General features: G+C 42.1%; 11 protein-coding genes across 11 annotated transcripts; all 11 read right to left on the bottom strand.

Annotated features, from left to right (window-relative positions):
* Positions 1–120: 120 nt before the first annotated feature.
* LSM04_002830 (uncharacterized protein) lies at positions 121–828 on the bottom strand (the record flags this gene model as incomplete). The annotated part of the gene is made up of 1 exon (XM_067334432.1): positions 121–828. The coding sequence occupies one exon, from the start codon at positions 826–828 to the stop codon at positions 121–123; it is 708 nt and encodes a 235-aa protein (XP_067193307.1).
* Positions 829–882: 54 nt separating this feature from the next.
* On the bottom strand, positions 883–1,413 carry LSM04_001295 (uncharacterized protein; the record flags this gene model as incomplete). The annotated part of the gene is made up of 1 exon (XM_067334431.1): positions 883–1,413. One exon carries the CDS (start codon positions 1,411–1,413, stop codon positions 883–885), a length of 531 nt encoding a protein of 176 aa, XP_067193275.1.
* A 270-nt stretch (positions 1,414–1,683) lies between these two features.
* Positions 1,684–2,260, bottom strand: LSM04_002110 (MORN motif; the record flags this gene model as incomplete). Its single annotated transcript, XM_067334430.1, has 2 exons — positions 1,684–2,003; positions 2,155–2,260. The coding sequence occupies 2 exons, from the start codon at positions 2,258–2,260 to the stop codon at positions 1,684–1,686; spliced, it is 426 nt and encodes a 141-aa protein (XP_067193292.1).
* A 345-nt stretch (positions 2,261–2,605) lies between these two features.
* On the bottom strand, positions 2,606–3,046 carry LSM04_005708 (Ribosomal L28e/Mak16; the record flags this gene model as incomplete). Its single annotated transcript, XM_067334429.1, has 1 exon — positions 2,606–3,046. The coding sequence occupies one exon, from the start codon at positions 3,044–3,046 to the stop codon at positions 2,606–2,608; it is 441 nt and encodes a 146-aa protein (XP_067193358.1).
* Positions 3,047–3,345: 299 nt separating this feature from the next.
* LSM04_002282 (uncharacterized protein) lies at positions 3,346–3,780 on the bottom strand (the record flags this gene model as incomplete). The annotated part of the gene is made up of 1 exon (XM_067334428.1): positions 3,346–3,780. The coding sequence occupies one exon, from the start codon at positions 3,778–3,780 to the stop codon at positions 3,346–3,348; it is 435 nt and encodes a 144-aa protein (XP_067193294.1).
* Positions 3,781–4,062: 282 nt separating this feature from the next.
* Positions 4,063–4,503, bottom strand: LSM04_003365 (Ribosomal L28e/Mak16; the record flags this gene model as incomplete). Its single annotated transcript, XM_067334427.1, has 1 exon — positions 4,063–4,503. One exon carries the CDS (start codon positions 4,501–4,503, stop codon positions 4,063–4,065), a length of 441 nt encoding a protein of 146 aa, XP_067193320.1.
* A 300-nt stretch (positions 4,504–4,803) lies between these two features.
* LSM04_000657 (uncharacterized protein) lies at positions 4,804–5,238 on the bottom strand (the record flags this gene model as incomplete). The annotated part of the gene is made up of 1 exon (XM_067334425.1): positions 4,804–5,238. One exon carries the CDS (start codon positions 5,236–5,238, stop codon positions 4,804–4,806), a length of 435 nt encoding a protein of 144 aa, XP_067193259.1.
* A 285-nt stretch (positions 5,239–5,523) lies between these two features.
* LSM04_003007 (Ribosomal L28e/Mak16) lies at positions 5,524–5,964 on the bottom strand (the record flags this gene model as incomplete). The annotated part of the gene is made up of 1 exon (XM_067334424.1): positions 5,524–5,964. One exon carries the CDS (start codon positions 5,962–5,964, stop codon positions 5,524–5,526), a length of 441 nt encoding a protein of 146 aa, XP_067193316.1.
* A 1,864-nt stretch (positions 5,965–7,828) lies between these two features.
* LSM04_002978 (Cytochrome P450) lies at positions 7,829–9,274 on the bottom strand (the record flags this gene model as incomplete). The annotated part of the gene is made up of 1 exon (XM_067334423.1): positions 7,829–9,274. The coding sequence occupies one exon, from the start codon at positions 9,272–9,274 to the stop codon at positions 7,829–7,831; it is 1,446 nt and encodes a 481-aa protein (XP_067193314.1).
* A 1,054-nt stretch (positions 9,275–10,328) lies between these two features.
* Positions 10,329–12,371, bottom strand: LSM04_006316 (Palmitoyltransferase; the record flags this gene model as incomplete). The annotated part of the gene is made up of 1 exon (XM_067334422.1): positions 10,329–12,371. The coding sequence occupies one exon, from the start codon at positions 12,369–12,371 to the stop codon at positions 10,329–10,331; it is 2,043 nt and encodes a 680-aa protein (XP_067193376.1).
* Positions 12,372–15,214: 2,843 nt separating this feature from the next.
* On the bottom strand, positions 15,215–16,660 carry LSM04_001342 (SecY/SEC61-alpha family; the record flags this gene model as incomplete). The annotated part of the gene is made up of 1 exon (XM_067334421.1): positions 15,215–16,660. The coding sequence occupies one exon, from the start codon at positions 16,658–16,660 to the stop codon at positions 15,215–15,217; it is 1,446 nt and encodes a 481-aa protein (XP_067193277.1).
* Positions 16,661–19,286: the final 2,626 nt, after the last annotated feature.

Raw genomic sequence — 19,286 nt, 5'->3', positions numbered from 1 at the left:
TACACTCGCAAAGATAATTAGCCTACGATAAGAAACAAATACCATACTTGGTCACCAATCATTATCACCCCATTAAAACCACCACCACTACTACTACTATTACCCATCCCCCTCCTCTAACTAAGACTTAGAAGCACTTAGCGGGAGACTGTTAGTGGCACACAACGTACAAATGCAACATCTGCAAGAAGAGATATTTAGACGATCAGTATAGGTATTTCCAACTCCTCCCACTTCTGATTCTATAGAGTGCAATTGGCGATGATTCACCGCCGTACTGGGCAGTAAACGATTTTTGGTTAAGAAACACGGTATATTTGGGTACGCATGTCTAAGAATATCGGCAAGAGAAAGAAATCCACTTTCAAAGCGATCCATGTACCTCGCAAATTCTATGGTTAGCTTAATATCTCCAATATCCCAATAAACAAGGCAGCGCTGTCGTCCTGGACGAACAAGTCTCTCCAGTTCATTTGTGAGAGAGGGAGTCTGATCATGTCCAATGGCACGAGCCGCTAAGAATTGACGCCTTGCAGCAATCATCCCTTGTATGGAAATTAAACATCTTCCCTCTTCGTCTAGTTGCGAAAAAGAATAAAGATAATCATTAAAAACTTGCGGTGAAAAAGATGTCACCTCACATCGGTACAAAAATTCTGGAGAGATGCACGGATAAAGTCCTTCCAAAAGTTCAAGGAATTTTATCCTCTCATTGCCATACAAAACTTTTTGTCGAAGTAGCAAACCACGTGACACACGAACCCCGCCAACAACTCCTCCGAGTTTAAATAGCATCTCCGTATCTAGTTGAATATCGTCTAGATCCATTTTATTTTCGTCTGTATCTTGTCTTGCAATTATACTCGAACGTTTATTGGCATTCTAAAGACCTTTCTGTCTTTTATAAAAAGCAAGGTTTTGGCATTTAGTTTCCACAAGCTGCAAGAAACCATCGTTCCCGGTAGAAACCACTCCTGTAATTTTCCCTCGTAGTCGAAGCAATGTCTCTAACAGTATCTCCTGTATTAAATGACGATGAATATCAGGTTCACTCAAGTGAGGAAACAGTCCTTGCAGAAATACCATAAAATTCAGGTGACCAGGTGTAAAATTATCAGAAGAAGACTGCGCAACTTTCAAAATAGAATCCAGTACATTGTGTTTATTAGAAAAAGGTTCGAATGCTGCCTGCAACGTTGTCAGGGGTACCTCTCCCGTAAACATCTTATCTAATTCATCAAAGCAACGCTCCAGACGTCGTAGTAATGGTGGAGGTATTTCACGTACGAGTTCATGTGCTACCGAGAGAGTTTCAACACTGTACCCAAATGGACTCTCAAGGTCCTCCAGTAATGAAATCCGAGCGTCTTTAATGTACTGCTCTAGTGACGGTGGTTCATGTGTGTAATCCATACGAATGGTTTCCCATTTGCATTTATCACGACACCACAGAGCTCGAAAGCTTTGCTGAAAAAATGTGATACTGTCAGAATGGGATGTGGTTCACTTCTCCACAGTTGTGGCGATCCCTTCACCGCAGCGACCTCCTCCCACCCAACGTCCCTCAAACACTTCTCCATTTGCGTAAAACATTACCCCATTTGCGTGTTTCTCACCTCGAGATAACTCACCAATGTAGATAGAACCATTCCGAGGATAGTATATTACACCAGATCCTTGAGGTCAACCCTCTGAAAACTCAACAACATATAACTGACCACTAGGGAAATATTCCAAACCAAATCCATGGGGAACATCAGCTTTAAAACTTCCTTCATATGAGTAGCCAAGAGTAGAGTAAAGAGCACCCATACCAAAACGTTGGTTATTAACCCAATGACCAAGAAAGAAACCACCGTCAGCAAAATACATTGCACCTTGACCTTCTTTAATATTCGTAGTCTGAGAAGAACTACCCATGGTCTGACGGTAATGTCCTATAAATATATGTATCGCTTTACCAGAGGCAAATTCAGAACCAGCCGTTGCTCGAACTTCATCTTCTGTGAAGGGTCTTATATCTCCACCACATAACACAGCGGCACGAGGCCTTAGAAATTGGTGATCACTAACATTTTTCTTCTCATCAGCAGAAATAAAAAGTCTAATAGGTTCCTCAATAACAGAATGCACAAGGGGGTGTAATGTTGACACTATGCTGAGTAGTAAATCCCGAGACATTTATGAAAACCTGAGATTTAATAGCAGAATCGTGTAACCCTATTCCACATCCTTGAGCGGCTGCTCTAGCAAGATACATGGAGTCTTACCAAGTTCTTTTTTTTACTTATGTTCTCCTGTTATTCCTTCTCTTTTTACTTTTAAGTTTTCCTTGAAAGCAAATAAAAAGGCCTTAGAAAATGCAAACAGAGGAATAGAAAAGACACAGAACCTCCGCAAAAAAAAAAAAAGAAAAAAGAGCGTAAAGAACAAGCAAAGTAAAAGAAAAACAAAAAAAAATTCATTCCTTCCAGAAAGAAAAGGAAGGAAAAGGCCCATAACAGGCTCATGTCCACCCATCCACCCCACCAAGGGGAAAAAAAAACAAAAACAAAAAAAACATACTAGCGAGCGTGCTCATGCGCACACAGCATAGAGAGTCCCTCTAATGGCGCTTCGGGCGTGATGCCTTGCGCTGGAAGGTGATCTTTGATGAGCGTTCCTTGCGTGCAGCCTTCACCTTCTTCATGCGGTTGAGTGTGTATGCCATCTTGCGTGCGCGGCGGAAGGCCACATCGGCGAGATCGGGGCGCACGGCGGCGACGGCCTTACTCACGGCAGACGCCTTCACGCCGGCATCCATCACGGTCTTCTTGTACATCTGCTTGGGTTTGTTGCCCGCCTCGCCGGTCTTTGTTGTCACGATGATGCGGTCGCCCTTCGTCTTCACCACCGCAGCCTTCGCGTTCAGAAAGCCAGACTGGCGCTTCGTCCAGTTCGCGTTGTTGTTGAAGGGATCGCTGCTCAGGCGGATGCCATTGCGCTTCTGCAGGAACTTGCTGTTCTGGCGCACCAGCAGCCACTGAAGATCCGTGGAGTGCGTCATCACTCTTCACTCGCTAAAAAAGAGAGATTGGTACGCAAGATAAAAGAAAATAGCGGCATAAAGCATTAACCAATAAAAGTAATACTATCCCGTAGTGTATTTCTTATTATTATCATTTACATACAGTAAGACCCATAGATTCTACAGCAACATCAGAATCTCAGAACAACTCGTAATCAAAAATGTAAACCTACTGAACCGGGGACAAAAAAAGAAAAAGCATTAGAGAAAAAAAAACCCACAGGAATTTAGATGAAACCAACAAAGTCAAGGACCAGTAAGGTCATAAACATAACCTCCTAGAGGGAAACACCAGGAACAATGAATCCACAACGTCGCAAGAGAATCATTTCTGAGTTGCAGAGTCGATTTACAAGTTCCATTGTATCTTGAGATATTGAATCACATGCATCCTTATCAGAAGAATTTTCCATCTGTAGAATCAAATCGGCAACTAAGGATGTGAAAGAAATTTGATGCATAGACGCCCCCCAAAACTTTGCTGCTATCCACATGGCTGCCAGGTGCTGTAGTGCAACACCATGTCGGTCTGTCAGAGGAGAAAATAGATCTGTCAACGCAACGGTAGCAGTACCACTAGTAGTATCAACTGCAGACACTGTGCTGTTAGCTCGAACGAGGGCGCTGGCGGATCCCATAATATCCCGCCTAAGCTTAGATCCCTCTGGAATCGCCAGCACGTTAAAAAAAGAATCATGTAATGAGACCAACATGTTTTACTTTTAAAAATCTTTTCAAAGGCTTAAGGAAGCAAAATCAAAAAGAAAAAGGGAAAACAAGAAAAAAAAAGGGGAAAAAACAATAAACCCTTTCTTCGACCAGAAAAATATGGAAGAAAGATCAAAAAAAAGGTCATCATATCAAACAAAACAAAAAAACAAGGAAAAAAAAGCAATTTTCATCGAAAAGGAAAAAACAAAAGTAAGACAGATAAAGGTCGAGACGCCGTTCTTCGGTTTCACCGTCAGCTCGCTTAGTCACCAAAGCTCTCCCCTCTAATGGCGCTTCGGGCGTGATGCCTTGCGCTGGAAGGTGATCTTTGATGAGCGTTCCTTGCGTGCAGCCTTCACCTTCTTCATGCGGTTGAGTGTGTATGCCATCTTGCGTGCGCGGCGGAAGGCCACATCGGCGAGATCGGGGCGCACGGCGGCGACGGCCTTACTCACGGCAGACGCCTTCACGCCGGCATCCATCACGGTCTTCTTGTACATCTGCTTGGGTTTGTTGCCCGCCTCGCCGGTCTTTGTTGTCACGATGATGCGGTCGCCCTTCGTCTTCACCACCGCAGCCTTCGCGTTCAGAAAGCCAGACTGGCGCTTCGTCCAGTTCGCGTTGTTGTTGAAGGGATCGCTGCTCAGGCGGATGCCATTGCGCTTCTGCAGGAACTTGCTGTTCTGGCGCACCAGCAGCCACTGAAGATCCGTGGAGTGCGTCATCACTCTTCACTCGCTAAAAAAAGAGAGAGATTGGTACGCAAGATAAAAGAAAATAGCGGCATAAAGCATTAACCAATAAAAGTAATACTATCCCGTAGTGTATTTCTTATTATTATCATTTACATACAGTAAGACCCATAGATTCTACAGCAACATCAGAATCTCAGAACAACTCGTAATCAAAAATGTAAACCTACTGAACCGGGGACAAAAAAAGAAAAAGCATTAGAAAAAAAAACCCACAGGAATTTAGATGAAACCAACAAAGTCAAGGACCAGTAAGGTCATAAACATAACCTCCTAGAGGGAAACACCAGGAACAATGAATCCACAACGTCGCAAGAGAATCATTTCTGAGTTGCAGAGTCGATTTACAAGTTCCATTGTATCTTGAGATATTGAATCACATGCATCCTTATCAGAAGAATTTTCCATCTGTAGAATCAAATCGGCAACTAAGGATGTGAAAGAAATTTGATGCATAGACGCCCCCCAAAACTTTGCTGCTATCCACATGGCTGCCAGGTGCTGTAGTGCAACACCATGTCGGTCTGTCAGAGGAGAAAATAGATCTGTCAACGCAACGGTAGCAGTACCACTAGTAGTATCAACTGCAGACACTGTGCTGTTAGCTCGAACGAGGGCGCTGGCGGATCCCATAATATCCCGCCTAAGCTTAGATCCCTCTGGAATCGCCAGCACGTTAAAAAAAGAATCATGTAATGAGACCAACATGTTTTACTTTTAAAAATCTTTTTCAAAGGCTTAAGGAAGCAAAATCAAAAAGAAAAAGGGAAAACAAGAAAAAAAAGGGGAAAAAACAATAAACCCTTTCTTCGACCAGAAAAATATGGAAGAAAGATCAAAAAAAAGGTCATCATATCAAACAAAACAAAAAAAAACAAGGAAAAAAAAAGCAATTTTCATCGAAAAGGAAAAAACAAAAGTAAGACAGATAAAGGTCGAGACGCCGTTCTTCGGTTTCACCGTCAGCTCGCTTAGTCACCAAAGCTCTCCCCTCTAATGGCGCTTCGGGCGTGATGCCTTGCGCTGGAAGGTGATCTTTGATGAGCGTTCCTTGCGTGCAGCCTTCACCTTCTTCATGCGGTTGAGTGTGTATGCCATCTTGCGTGCGCGGCGGAAGGCCACATCGGCGAGATCGGGGCGCACGGCGGCGACGGCCTTACTCACGGCAGACGCCTTCACGCCGGCATCCATCACGGTCTTCTTGTACATCTGCTTGGGTTTGTTGCCCGCCTCGCCGGTCTTTGTTGTCACGATGATGCGGTCGCCCTTCGTCTTCACCACCGCAGCCTTCGCGTTCAGAAAGCCAGACTGGCGCTTCGTCCAGTTCGCGTTGTTGTTGAAGGGATCGCTGCTCAGGCGGATGCCATTGCGCTTCTGCAGGAACTTGCTGTTCTGGCGCACCAGCAGCCACTGAAGATCCGTGGAGTGCGTCATGATACCACAAGGAAACGGGTCCTCTATTCATATAAGAGTAAGAGAATTGGGGAAAAAATGATAAAACAAAGATTCATGATAATCAGAATAGGGACAAGATATGATGGATAAAATAAACGTTAACATTTATATCAAAGATGATTCAATACGAATATATATATATATATATATATATATATATATATGTAGATGGCACTAATAATAATAATAATAATAATAATAATAATAATAATAATATGGCAATATCTCTTGAGTTGAGAAAGATTACATACCACGGGGATAATCCGACACTCCATGAAAAGCACTTAAAAGAAGGAAAAAAAAACAATACGGCACTTTCCTCAAGACACACATAATTCGAACAGAATACCGCTGAGTTCCGTATAAGCAGACCACCCATCTTCTAGACGTGTATAAAGAGATACAAAATGAATGCGTGCCAGATGTCCTCCTCAATAGTACAGAACGTCATTGTCAAACAGAAGAAAAAGAAGGGGGGTTGTACATTAATAGAAATGTTTCTACGCAGGCATATACAAATATATATAAAACAAATATTAATTATCAAAAAAAAAACATAATTTTTTTTTTTTGATAGACCATCCCTTTTTCCTTGGACATCAAGCTCTTGACGAACATCAAAACAAAACAAAAATATCACAAACATAGAATATAGAATTTGTTTAAATATGCAAGTTTATAAATCCATGTAAATAGCGGAAGACAAACCAAAGTTGTTCTTAAGGTAACCAATAAGGATAAATACCATCTTTTATTATGTCTCTCACCACTTCACAAAGAAGAAGCGGTTCTTCTGCCGGAAAACAGAAGTTTTTAACCGATGCAACATACAACTTACGCATGCAGGCATCTGGATCATCAACATATAAGCTTGTGAATCACAGGTACACATGAACTACCCAAAGGAAAACGCCATCATACTTATAACAGAAAAAAAGAAAACTTTAATACTTTTTCTACTTCTTGATCATGTATGTACACTTTCAGTAGTGTGGAACTTAGACATACTGATTTTATCTGTACACTACTCTCCTATGGCACCATAAAAATGTGCGCAAAAGAAAAAAAAAGACAAAAAAAGTGAAGAGCAGTTAGAGTTTAGAAAATTCTGTCATGAAAATGCTTCGACTTTCTTGAGAAAGCTTCATAGCATGAGATGTTATAAAAAGTAATTTCATTTTAAATAGCGAAAGAAAAATAACAAGAATTTTCTGCGTGTTTGTTTATGGTACTAATCAATCTCTTCATCAATCTTTTTACTTTTCATCTGCAAATGTATTCATATATATATATATATATATATATATATATATATTAATGATTCTTGATGCCCTACATCGACTAGGGAGTCTCCGTGCGCAGGTTTCACACCTACCACATCACGTCCCCAAAGCTTCTTTACAGATTTCTGTTTACTTGCGCAACTATATTGCTCATATCCCTCTTCATCTCTTTGCATTCCCAGAAAACACATACAGACACAAAAGATATACTAAGGGAAATTAAGAATGATAGAGAGAAAGAGGGGAAAAAACAACGCAAGTTACACCCCGTTTTCACTGTTTTTACATGTTCTTTTGCCCTATGTATGTTGCATTTTTTTTTTTACCGCAACCTACCACCCACCCAGCAACAACCCACCCCACTCCCACACCAGAGGGACCCCAAGCATGCGGCTTAATAACTCATCGAAGTCTCCATACTCAAAGATGACTGCATACGTGTCATTTCTTTTTCTTTTTTTCTTTTTCACCACATGCTCAGTTTCTTTTTGTTGTTGTTTATTTTCGCTCTATTTTGTTTTCTTGTTTTCTTTTTTCTTTATTTTTTACTTTCTCCGTACTCACTCTGGTACCTTCTTTTTGCGAAAATACTTCACACGACACTGACTGGCTGTAGGACCGACAACCATCGTATGGTAGTCTGGATCGGGAACTTCACTCCGAAGCAACTCAAAGTCATACTCACGGAATGCAGTGGCGAGGATTGTCTTGACTTGCAAAAGACCAAATTTCTGACCAATGCATTTGTGTACACCAGCACCGAAACCAATGAAAGCTCCTTCGATTTTCTCCTCACGTTCTGGATCCCATGCGCGAGGATTGGGAAAAGCATCTTCGTCGTGGTGTGATAGCAATGGTGAACATGCGATAATGTCACCTTTGGGAACGACGTATGAACCAACCTTCACATCCACCAACACCTTTCGCATAAGCATTAAAAGAGGGGGGTCACGGCGAATGGATTCACGAGCACAACGCTCTGCGAATGGCATTTCATCCATAACATTATTATAGTTTAATTGTGCCGGAAATTCATCAATCTCTTTGTGTAATTTATCCAAATACTTTTTGTTTTTAGGGTGCATAAGATGCAGCATAGACCACGTAGTGGTGATGGTTGAAGTATGCTGACCAGCAAACATGGCGGCAACAATCATGCCACACACTTCATGTAGTGACATGGGTGTTCCATCGCGGTAGACGGCGTTTAGTAGTCCTGCAAGAAGATCAGAAGTATTGCTGTCCTTCTGCGACTCCTCCTTCTCGCGGGCGATGATAATTTCACTTAAGATTGTCTGCAACTCCGCGCGTGCCTCGCGGCAACGTGCGGATTGAGGAAGTGGAAGTCGCAGCAGCCACGGCACAAACACCGCCGCTGGGATGAGACTGCTTTCCATCTTGGCCAGCAGTTGGGCGAACTGACGCGCGTCCAGACGCTTGCGGAGATCCTCGCCAAAGAGGCACTGACACGCCGTGTTGATGATCATCGCACTGCAGTCCTCGAGAATGTTGATCTCGCCCTCGTCCTTGTTCCAGTTCTCCGCCATGAACTTCCGCACCTCGTGCTGGATCGCAGGCACAAAGTTCTGAAACTTCGCAATCGTCAACTCCTCCGCGAGGAAATTCAGCTGTTCACGCATCCGCGGATACGGTGCGGCGTAGGCAACACCCTCGCCGAAGACAGGCACCATGAAACTGTACACCTCCCGCGGTGAGAGTACTTCGTTGCGTGGAAGGAAGAAACGGCTGTGCTCACGTGGGTCACCCACAATCGTCACACGTTTGCCGACAATGTTCATTGTGAAAACACCCGACTTTAGCTCTCGTTTGCAACGCTGCATAAAGCCAAGCGGATCACTTCCAAATGATACAATGTGACCAAGAAACGGTACCGACACAGGGTACACCGGTGGATCTGTTGGACGCGTAGTATTGAAGGACTTCACAAAGTACACAGCGTACAGTGCGACAGCTGTCAGACAGAAGATAATAATCTCAAGAATCATTCTTGTCGCAGTAAGGTGTATTTACTCTTTTTGTGTTATTGTGTGTTCTTTTTTTTTTTTTTACTATCAATCTTGTGATATTTTCTTTTTTTTTCCTCCCCCCTTGCTTCTGTTCGTCCTCACGCTCTTTTATTCTTTTTCGTTTTTTGTCTTCACTTTAATGACCCCTACAGTTTATGTAACTAATTTTTCTAATTAGTTCCTCTTCCCTTTTCGCCTTTATTTACCTTCTGGTGATTGAAGGGCTCAATAAAAGCGGAAGGTTTCAGAGGAAAAATAGATTTGGCGAAAGAACTATGCCTTTTTTAAGGTCCACCTTGTTTATTTCCCTTTCCCTCGCTATTTTTCTTTCTTTTATTTGCTAATGATACTTTGTTTTTTTTCTTTGGTTTTTGATTTGCAATGTACCGTAAAAACCTGTGGTATTGCTTATTTTTTTTCTCTATGTTTTAAAGTATGAGAGTAAAACACAACAAAAACGTGGGAAATGGGTAAAACAAGGGCAGCCAGTATTTGTAGGAGAAATTGGTCCGAAGTATCAGTAGTGTGCTGTAGCGTACAATCAGAATTATATCAGTGTCAGAAGTAATATAATTCAAATAAATTTTTACGTGGTGGGTATGCAAATGGATTAACCAAAAGAAGCCCAGCTAAAAAAAAAGGAAGGAAACACGGCGATAGCAACGTAATAACAATAATAAACAAAAGAAAAAAAAAACACCTATGCACATACAAGGGCCTATTTTATCGGGTATTCTCAGAATATCCGGAGCACGCAACAGTAAAATAGTTCTAAGAGCGTGGGACAGAAAAATAAACGAATAGAGCCCGAGAAAGAAAGATACAGTAGTAGAAATAGATAGATGTACGAACGAAAACTTTCATTACAAACACCAATATAACCACATCACATACTATGGAAACTCAGAGTAATATAGATTGTTGCAAATTTATTCTAGAAAAAAAGAGAAGGAAAGAGAGAGAGAGAGAGAGAGAGCTTGTTTTTTTTTTTTTTTTTCAACACCTTATCTTCCCGAAATCGCCCTCCTGCTCCTCAACGCGGATGAAGTTCCTTCTCTTCACTTGAGGAGCTACTCTCCTGGTGAGTCTCCGGCTTCGGCTGCCGTTGCATTACAATGTACTGATATGTAGTCATATGTAAATGGCACAGCCATATGTGAAAACTGAGGAGGTGCAGAAGTGGAAGTACAGGTACTAACATAAGTGTAGAGAGTACAATCGGGCCCACACGGAAGTACCACGAATAGGCACCTAAAGGTTTCCACCAGCGTGCTAACAGTACAACACCAGAGAGAAAAACAAGTGTTGTACTAAGAAGTGCAGAAACAAGAAAACCCATAAAAATACGGTAGTTATTCGTACCAATACAAACATTCAGCCATTTGCAATGATGATCAAATCCTCTGACACATTTATTACATGCTTTACAATGTCTCGATTCTACATGAGTAAGGCGATGGCAGTATGTACACGGTTCACCTTCATTCGAGACATCTCCATTCTCTCTAAATGATAGAATAGCCCACAACGTACAGGTCGAGAAGATGCCCCCTCCAGTAAGTATTATTAATGCAACCATTTCCGGTAAACAAGAAGAGTAAACACCCCGACTGTAAAGTAAAATATAGGCAGGTACAATAGCAGACCAAAAGAGAACACAACATATCGTTATCAAAGAAAGTGCTATAATTTGTAACATGTGAAATGGTCGCTGAAATGCATGCCGGCGTGGTCTATTATGACGCCAACTATCTGGGTCAGAACGGTCTACGCAGCATGAGGCACACGGTGGCGTAGCATAATTAGGCCGTGTAGAAGGCATATCACTGTAGAAACTACTCTCCTCTTGTGAAGCATGTAGCGCGGAATAGGATATCTCCTGTGCTGAATAACTACCTGTTGAATTAGGTGTCATTTTCGCTGCCTCTTCACTTGGAGATGAGGCACATGGAACTGAAATGTCAATCATATCATCTAAAGGACCACGAAAAGCGGCATCTTCACACTCATTTATTCCCGATTCACGTGGAAACTGTAGCCGCATAGGGAATGGTGCCATACGCTGAAAACCACCGTTATTATTTATACAAATATTGGTTATATCACCATGAATCTCGCTTCCCAGTGGTCCATTACGACCAAAAGAAATACCACCATTTGGTGCAGTAGGTTCTACAGAGTTTTTCTTACGTCTACTTGAACCACGTTGAATGTCTTCTCCCATACGACCTTCCATCTCATGTGGAGTCGGTTGATTGCATAGATGCTTGACTGATGGTACTACCGCCGTCTCGTCAGTGCACACATCACTTAGATGCACAGTATTGGACAATTGTCCACTACTACTGTTTCTGTATGCTCTAGTTGGAGTGTTCCCTGTATGTGAGTCACGACCAGAGATTCGTCTTTTAGTGGATGTCAAGCTAGCTATATCTGAAACCCCAGTATCCATATCTAGTACTGTGGGCGATGGTAGAGGATTACTACTTATTTCCCTCTTCCTTTTTTCTCTTTTATCACTTTCCTGTACAATATCCCTCTCACTAAGATCATTATGGTGAGAACTATGAGGATTATGACTATGATGATAATGAGAGCGATGTCCCGAGGGATCTTTTACTGAACCCTCATTATCTACAGATATTGATAACCTACTGTTCTGCATAGACTCTACAGCACTCTGCGGTGTTGAAGAAAACGGCTGTGGTTCATCGCCTCCCTTGATCGATTTGATTTGACTATTTCCTCCTTGTCTACTCCTATTTCGATGCTTACGCCCTTCACTTCTCTCTTTATCGCCATTTAAGGTACTTGATGGCGCCTCCACATCTATGCTCGTGCCGCTGCGGCGACTCCAGCGACGGTGGTGTTCCGTCGGGCTGGAGACGACATTTCCCACCGCCGTCTCTTCTCTGCCTACACGCTGCGGTGAAGAGGAGAAACAGGAGCGATGACTGTAAGAAGTGCGGCCGTGCGTAAAGGGAGGCTTAACTTCATTTGGATTCTGATGATGCTGCTGATTGCGGTTCTCATCAGAAGCAGCAGCTCGCCGTGAAGTACTCATGTCCTCCGTCATTATACACAAGGAAACAATCAAAAAACAAATAAAGGAAGAAACACAGACAGACTCACCGGTATTTTGTTGTAATCAGGCAAGTTACAGTCTTCCTCTTTTTTTTTTATTATTCCTTATTATTCTGTTTTTTTTTTTTGTTGTTGTTGTTGGTACAAGGGGACCTTCTTTTCCACTCCCCACCTGCAGCTAATCAAAAAGGGGTATGTGACTAAACACAGTCGAAAAAAAAGAGGGAAAAAGAAACCAAGATGATGAACATCATGGATAATAAAAAATAAAAATAAAAATTACATTTCCACAATCTACGATCACAATTCTGTACCCAATGAACGTCACCTTAAAGGGAAAAAGAAAAGAATGAAGCAAGTAAATAAACGAACGCAAACCATATTCATTTGCAATTCATTCAACGATATACCCTCCCAAGAATGGTGAAAAAGGAACCCCAACTCCTTTAAGAAAAAGGATCAAAAAGGGGAAGAGTCATCGACTCTGTGTTCCCTCTTTTCGGTTATTTGCTCTATTAGAGATCCAAAATAGTAATTCCCAAGAGTTTCATAATTAACAAAACTCAAATCGAAGCTTAACTCCATTATTGAAATTTAATGGTACAAGTGAACATGGCTTCAAGGAAGTAAGTAATAAAAATAAAAGACCCCCACCGGCATACATAGACATAAAATTAGAAGAAAAAAAATCCAATGCAGAAAATAATTCCACGATTCCAATTCATGTGAAAAATCTCAAACTCATCAAAGTGAAAACAAAAACTGCTACCTCTCTTGAAGTTCCTTCTCCTTTTTTGTGTGTTTATCTCTTTAAGACGCCACTTCGGGGGTTCCTCAATATTCGGTAACTGTGTCAACCTCCATCATCAACGATTCCATTGGCGCTGCCCTTCTCAGTAATCCCTGTCATGGCCTGAATCAGCCTCCTACGCACCACATTACTATCCAAACCACCATGGAACCAGTAGTAATAGTAGTAGTAGTAGTAGTAGTAGTGGTAAGAATAATAATAATAATAATAATAATAATAATAATAATAATAAGAGGAAGAAGAAAAGATATTCAAGTCCTCATTCAAAGAAGAACAACAGCAACAATAAGAACCGTGACATGTGCCCAAAACACATTTCTCTCAAGCATCACATTTGATGGGTGCGATCCATTCCTCTTCCTTCTTCACTATACGTGGGTAATATATGCAGTAAAAGGAGATGAAAGAATGGGAAAAACAAAAACAGAAAACAAAAATAAAGAAACAATACATTGAACAGAATAGGATACAAAGGAAAAGTTAGACAAGAAGAAAAGGATACAAAAGAAACAAAAACAAATAGAGAAAAAAAAAACAATGATGATGACGCATTTCAGACTTCTTTATGCTGCTGCTACTGCTGCGACTTCGCATGCCCACTACAGATACAAGGAAGTAAAGAAGAAGGCAGGCAAAAGAAGGGGGAAAAAATCCACGCAAGTGTGGGAAGAAAACAAGAAAGTAAAGGAGGTATATAACTTTGTAGGAACGCAATTTGACCTATACAAGAGAAATAAAAGAAGTTTAAAGAAAAAAAAAGGAGATGAGGGAAAAAGATAAGGACACAAGATGGCAAAATAAAGAAAAAGCACAGATATTTCCTTTACGATGTTGTCCTCTTTTTCCTCTCTCATTCCCTATATATATATATATATTCCATTCCTCTTTTTCTTCTTGCCGGCTCTGCAACTGATCCCTGTAATCAATTATAGCGTCTCACAAAACTGTATACAATTCAATTAGAAATAGGTATACAAAACATTCTCACTTGTGTGCACAAAGAGCCATTACACATTGGTATATTTGCATGTACACACCATAACTGCAGTTGCAGCATTATCATTCGTTGCGTGATGAAAATGTTAGCAGAAAAAAAAATCACCTGTTAAAAAGGGACTCACCCTCATTTTACTTCCCAAATATTTGTCAGATATCTATCAGCAACTTAATAACTTTTTTTTCCTTCTTGCAATCGTTTGTACTGTCATTGATGCTGATGTTGATGTTCATAATAATAATTACTTTTTTTCAGCACCCCTTGGATACATGAGATTTCCCCTGAAACCATCTTTCTTTTTTTTTCTCCTCAGCACTCTCCCTTTTTTTTCTTCTTTTTCCTTTCTTTATCGTTCAATTCTTTAATTCCTTCCTTCCTTTCTTTTTCTGTTTTTTTTTTTGTTTCTTCTTTTCCCCTTTTTTATTTAGTAGTGCGTGTTGGCTAGCCATATCCCATTATTGATTACCCCATCTCTACGAAACCCCCCCGCACAAATTTATTCCTTCCCCCGATAGCAATCGCTATTGGCCCAACTGTGCCTCCCTCACACATGCACACAACTAATGCAAGCCAGGGGAAGGAAAAAGAAAGGTGACGAAGAAACAATAATTTTCAGGCGTGCACAGACAAGCATACATACACACACACACATGCACAGGAAAACAGAAAATAGGGGAATAACAGTAAAAAAAAAACACATTTAGAGTTCATCACTCTGCAGACACGTACCTTCTATCATTGAAGACACAAACAGCAGTGTCACACCATAATACCGCGCTTACTCATCATTTTCTGATTTCTCTCACCTCATCCTTCATTTCTTTTTTCTTTTTTTTTTTTTTTCTAAACTCATCTTTCATTCTCTTCCTTCTTTTTCTTTTTCTTTCCTACGTTGTTTAGGTCTTAATGCATCAATTGTCTCCAAAGCGCATGACCTTGCACCGACCCACCCACAAAGGCGGAGAATGGGTGTACCACCACCCTTTCCACAGTACATTTTTACCACACACACACACATACCGCCTCTCTACGCCATCTTCTGCTTGAGAAAACCGTACCCGAGTTCCTGTCCCTCCTGCTGCAGAATCTCAAAGTACTGATTGATCATTGTCACGGCAAGAAGGATTCCCGTGCCGCTGCCAATGGCGCCAAGGAAGTCTGCAAAGATCGTGAGTGCACCCACGCAGAGTCCACCAAAGCTCGCGGCGACGGGGATGTACTTTTCCAGCAGCCGCGCCATGTCCTCCTCGCTCTCGCGTGCCTGCGCCAACCAGCGGCCCTCCGCCACCAGCCGCTTCGCCACGTCCCGCGGGCCGGTGTGACTGATCGCCACCCACAACTTGGAGAAGATGGCGCACGAAAAGAGAATAAACACAACGTAGAAGATGGCGTGAATGGGGTCGCCCAGCATTTCGTAGAAGGTGGCGGGGGGGGTGAGGTAGTACGCGAGGCCACCAACAGGGTACATCTGTCCACTCTGGCTGTATGCCCGCTCCTCCCAGCGACCAAGGAGATTGATCAGAAAGTTGTGCTGTCCAAACCGGCGAGAGAGAATCTGCGAAAAGAAGTTGATGTTTGAAACTACGCTGGCTTGTAGAATAATCGGCATATTGCTGGTGTAAAAGAGTTTGATCATGTATGGCTGACGATCTGCTCCAGCGTGACGGGACTTGGTCATGAGTGGTACGCGAAATCCCTGAAAGAATACCACAACAGCAAAAACCACAAGAGTAGCAAAAATATTCGTTAAGTTCGGCAGCTGTGGACGGTAAAATGCTTCCTTCAATGCCCGTACCTTATCGGAACGCGAAACCAGTAAATGAAAAAAGGCAATGATTGCTCCCTCAAACTCCGCTCCACGACCGGTATTAATGGTTGAAGGTGAGAAACTTTTCCAAATAATGGTGTCGCAAATGTTCGTAGCTATGAAGAGTGAAGTACCTGCTCCAAGCCCCCAACCCTTCTGCAGCAACTCGTCCAAAAGAATACAAATGAGAGTGGCAGTCACAAGTTGAAGAACAATGAGAGCACAGACAAATGAGCCAATTTCTCGCACATCACCGTACATACCAGAAGAAACATATGCTATAGCCTCAATAGCAGTTATAATCAGAGCTGCAATTTTCTGTATTCCCTCAAACACGGCACGCTCCTGTTTGTTATTTACATCATAGTTTATAATCTTCAGACCTGCGAGTAACTCCAAAATGAGTGAGGCTGTAACAATAGGTGAAATACCAAGCTCCATAAGTGTTCCCTTGTTGCTGGCCAGCACCACACGCATCCAGTAGAAAGGATCGCTTGTCTGCCCTGGTCGAGCACCATACACTGGTACCTGACAGCAAATAAGAAATATGAAGAGTGCCACTGCAGTCCACATAATACGCTCCTTGATTGGGGGAATACGGCGGGGACGTGCCACCTCTGGCAAAAACGCCAAGATGGGCCGCGCCATCATCATATAATTTGTCATTGGTCTAAATTTCCTGCCCTTTTTCCCTTCTTTTTTTCTTTTATTTTCTCTTCCTTTCCCTTTATTAAAGTTTAGTTCACCCCTATGACTGAGAGAGTAATTAAGGATGCTGTATTCTTTGTTATCGTTGCTACAGCATAGAAAGAGAAGAAAAGAAAGAAAAAGAAAAGGAATAGTAGGACAGCAAGTGGAAGAAAAATTAAAAAAGCTACAATAAGAATACAATAAGAACATGTTAATTCATTAAGCATCCCTTTTTTTTTCTTTCTTACAAAACCACCGTTTCCTTTTTTTTTTCGTTTGTGTAAAAAACAGCACGTCACATAAAGAAAAAAAAGGAAATTGAATACTTGATCAATAGTTTTTTTTTCTCGCAATTAGTCCACACTCGATATCAAAAGGAGGTATAACGAGTGCAGTATTACTCCACCCTAGACGGAGGAAGGCGTTGCAACTACGGTTGGATCAGCTGCTGCCTCCTATAGTGTGGCACTAAAATGTATGTATGTATGTGAGTAGAATAATCTTAGCCTTACTTCACCTATGAAAGAGAAAAGAAGAAACAAGAGAAAACAGTGTATTTTAACTCTACTACTAGTAACCCCATATCGTATAAAAAATACAAACAATAAATTGAAATTGTACGAGATATTTATTTATTAAGGAATCCTAAAAACTGACGTAAAGGAAGTGCTGAGAAGCCCTTTTTAACCCGCCTCCCGCTATCCCCATCGCAAGTTCCACCCCTTCGCTACGTCTACTGAGTGGACTGTCTTACCTCGAGATAAGCCGTCCGCCGGGTTCTGCTCTGAAGCTACATAACACCACTTTGCTCTTATGCCGTGCGAGCGCAAAACTCTGTCGATGGCGTCAGCTTCCTTCACCAAAGCTTGTGAATGTGTGTTTCCTTTTTGCACAATATGCATGACGGTTGTATTGTCCACGCAAATATCCACGGGACCGTGTAGATGTGTTTTAAAACCGCGTAAAGCGAGATGAACTGCTCGTGCCTCTGCTTTGGATATCATATGGGGTGTGCGTTCCCACGCACCGCCCGCGGCCAAAACTCCCCTGAATCTTTGAATAATAATAACGCCCCCCATCCGTACATGGAGGCGTCAGTGCCGAGTGTTGCCGTGGAGGGCAACTTTTGTGGAGGATGAACCGGGTCGTTCATTAACAATGTGTTGAGCAAACTTTGTCCGATGTCCTTTGCAGTTGGTGATAAATTTGCCGGGTCTTGTGGCCGTATTAATCCTCGATTTAAACAAGATAAACGTCGACGTACGATTTTCAAGAAGAAATAATAAGGGAAAAGAGCTGCACCTCTTACCCCACCCGCATACAGCATACGCGAAACTGTGCTCTCCAGTTCTTCGACTGTTTTGTTATCTAGTGAAGGAGCCTGTTGCAATCTCTGTATTGTTTTCTCACTTAAAGTCACCGTGTTGTCTTTGTGATTGAAATGTACGCCTATGAAATCATATTCTTTAGTGTTGAGCTTCTGTTCTCCGATGGTGGCGCCGCATTGTTACATGTTCTTTCGAATTGTCTTTCCCCAAGCATCCACCTTCTGATGTGGACCACTTACTCGGATGTTATCAATCCATACATGTATGTGTAAACCTTCTGGTGCTGCATATTGTGGCAATACCAATTCTGGATCTCCAGCCAAAACTCTTTTAATGGTATTTATAATCTCAGGACTACATTTATAGCTCATGGGAAGGCGAGTGAACTCAACGAATTCACCTGATTCCGTGCGGCAACGGAAACTTGCGCGTGTGTTTACTGGTAAGGCCACCTGGAAAAATGATGCCTTTAAATCAAATAATGTCGCCGTTTCATCATAAACCACATCCAGATACTTTGAAATATGCGCGAGAGGAACATCGGCCTCATAATCATCCTTGCCATTCTTTTCTCTTGGCCACACAATAAAACGTCTTCTTTGTCCGGAGGGTTTGTCCTCCACCACCGCAAACGGAACCACCCAACCTGTGGTTGGATGTAATGAAGCTGTACAAATAATTCCTGCTTCCTTCATACGCTGCGCATCAGCGTTATTAATTCGTAAGTTGGATTCCCGCCGTTTGGCGTATAATTTGGGTTACTGCATAATGTGCCACACCTCATCCCAATGCCTCCTGGCCTTATGGTTGGGGCGGTCTCTTATCCATTAGGTGGAAAGTGTGCCTACGTCTATTTGTTGCAGCGATAATTGTGTTTCGTCTTTTTTTGTCGCCACCCTGGTTCGGTGTGATTGTTGCAGTATATTATGCCCTTTGAAAGGGGCGCAGAAATGTTGCGTTGTTAATTCTGGTAATTCCCATTTTTCTGCAGCTCATTTTTCTAATTCTTTTACATCAATGATGTCAATTGTGCGGACTTGCTTATTGTTGCGGCCCAATGGCCTAAGTATCGCACCGTGCTGCGTGGGAGTTCCATGGGGTCTGCGTGTTTCCCTAACTGTGTTATTTTTTGGTTTAAATGGTTCTCTGTACGCGTTTACACGGCACGTCGTGCTGTAATGTCCGATGCGACCGCATCTGAAACACCGAGCCTTACTCGGCGGTGGTAATGACTGTTTCCGCTTTACCTTATTCACGGCTTGCGCGATTGGATC

Source organism: Trypanosoma melophagium, assembly GCF_022059095.1.
Source record: "Trypanosoma melophagium isolate St. Kilda chromosome Unknown ctg17segment0, whole genome shotgun sequence".
Taxonomy (NCBI): domain Eukaryota; phylum Euglenozoa; class Kinetoplastea; order Trypanosomatida; family Trypanosomatidae; genus Trypanosoma; species Trypanosoma melophagium.
This window is presented reverse-complemented; position numbering and strand designations above follow the sequence as displayed.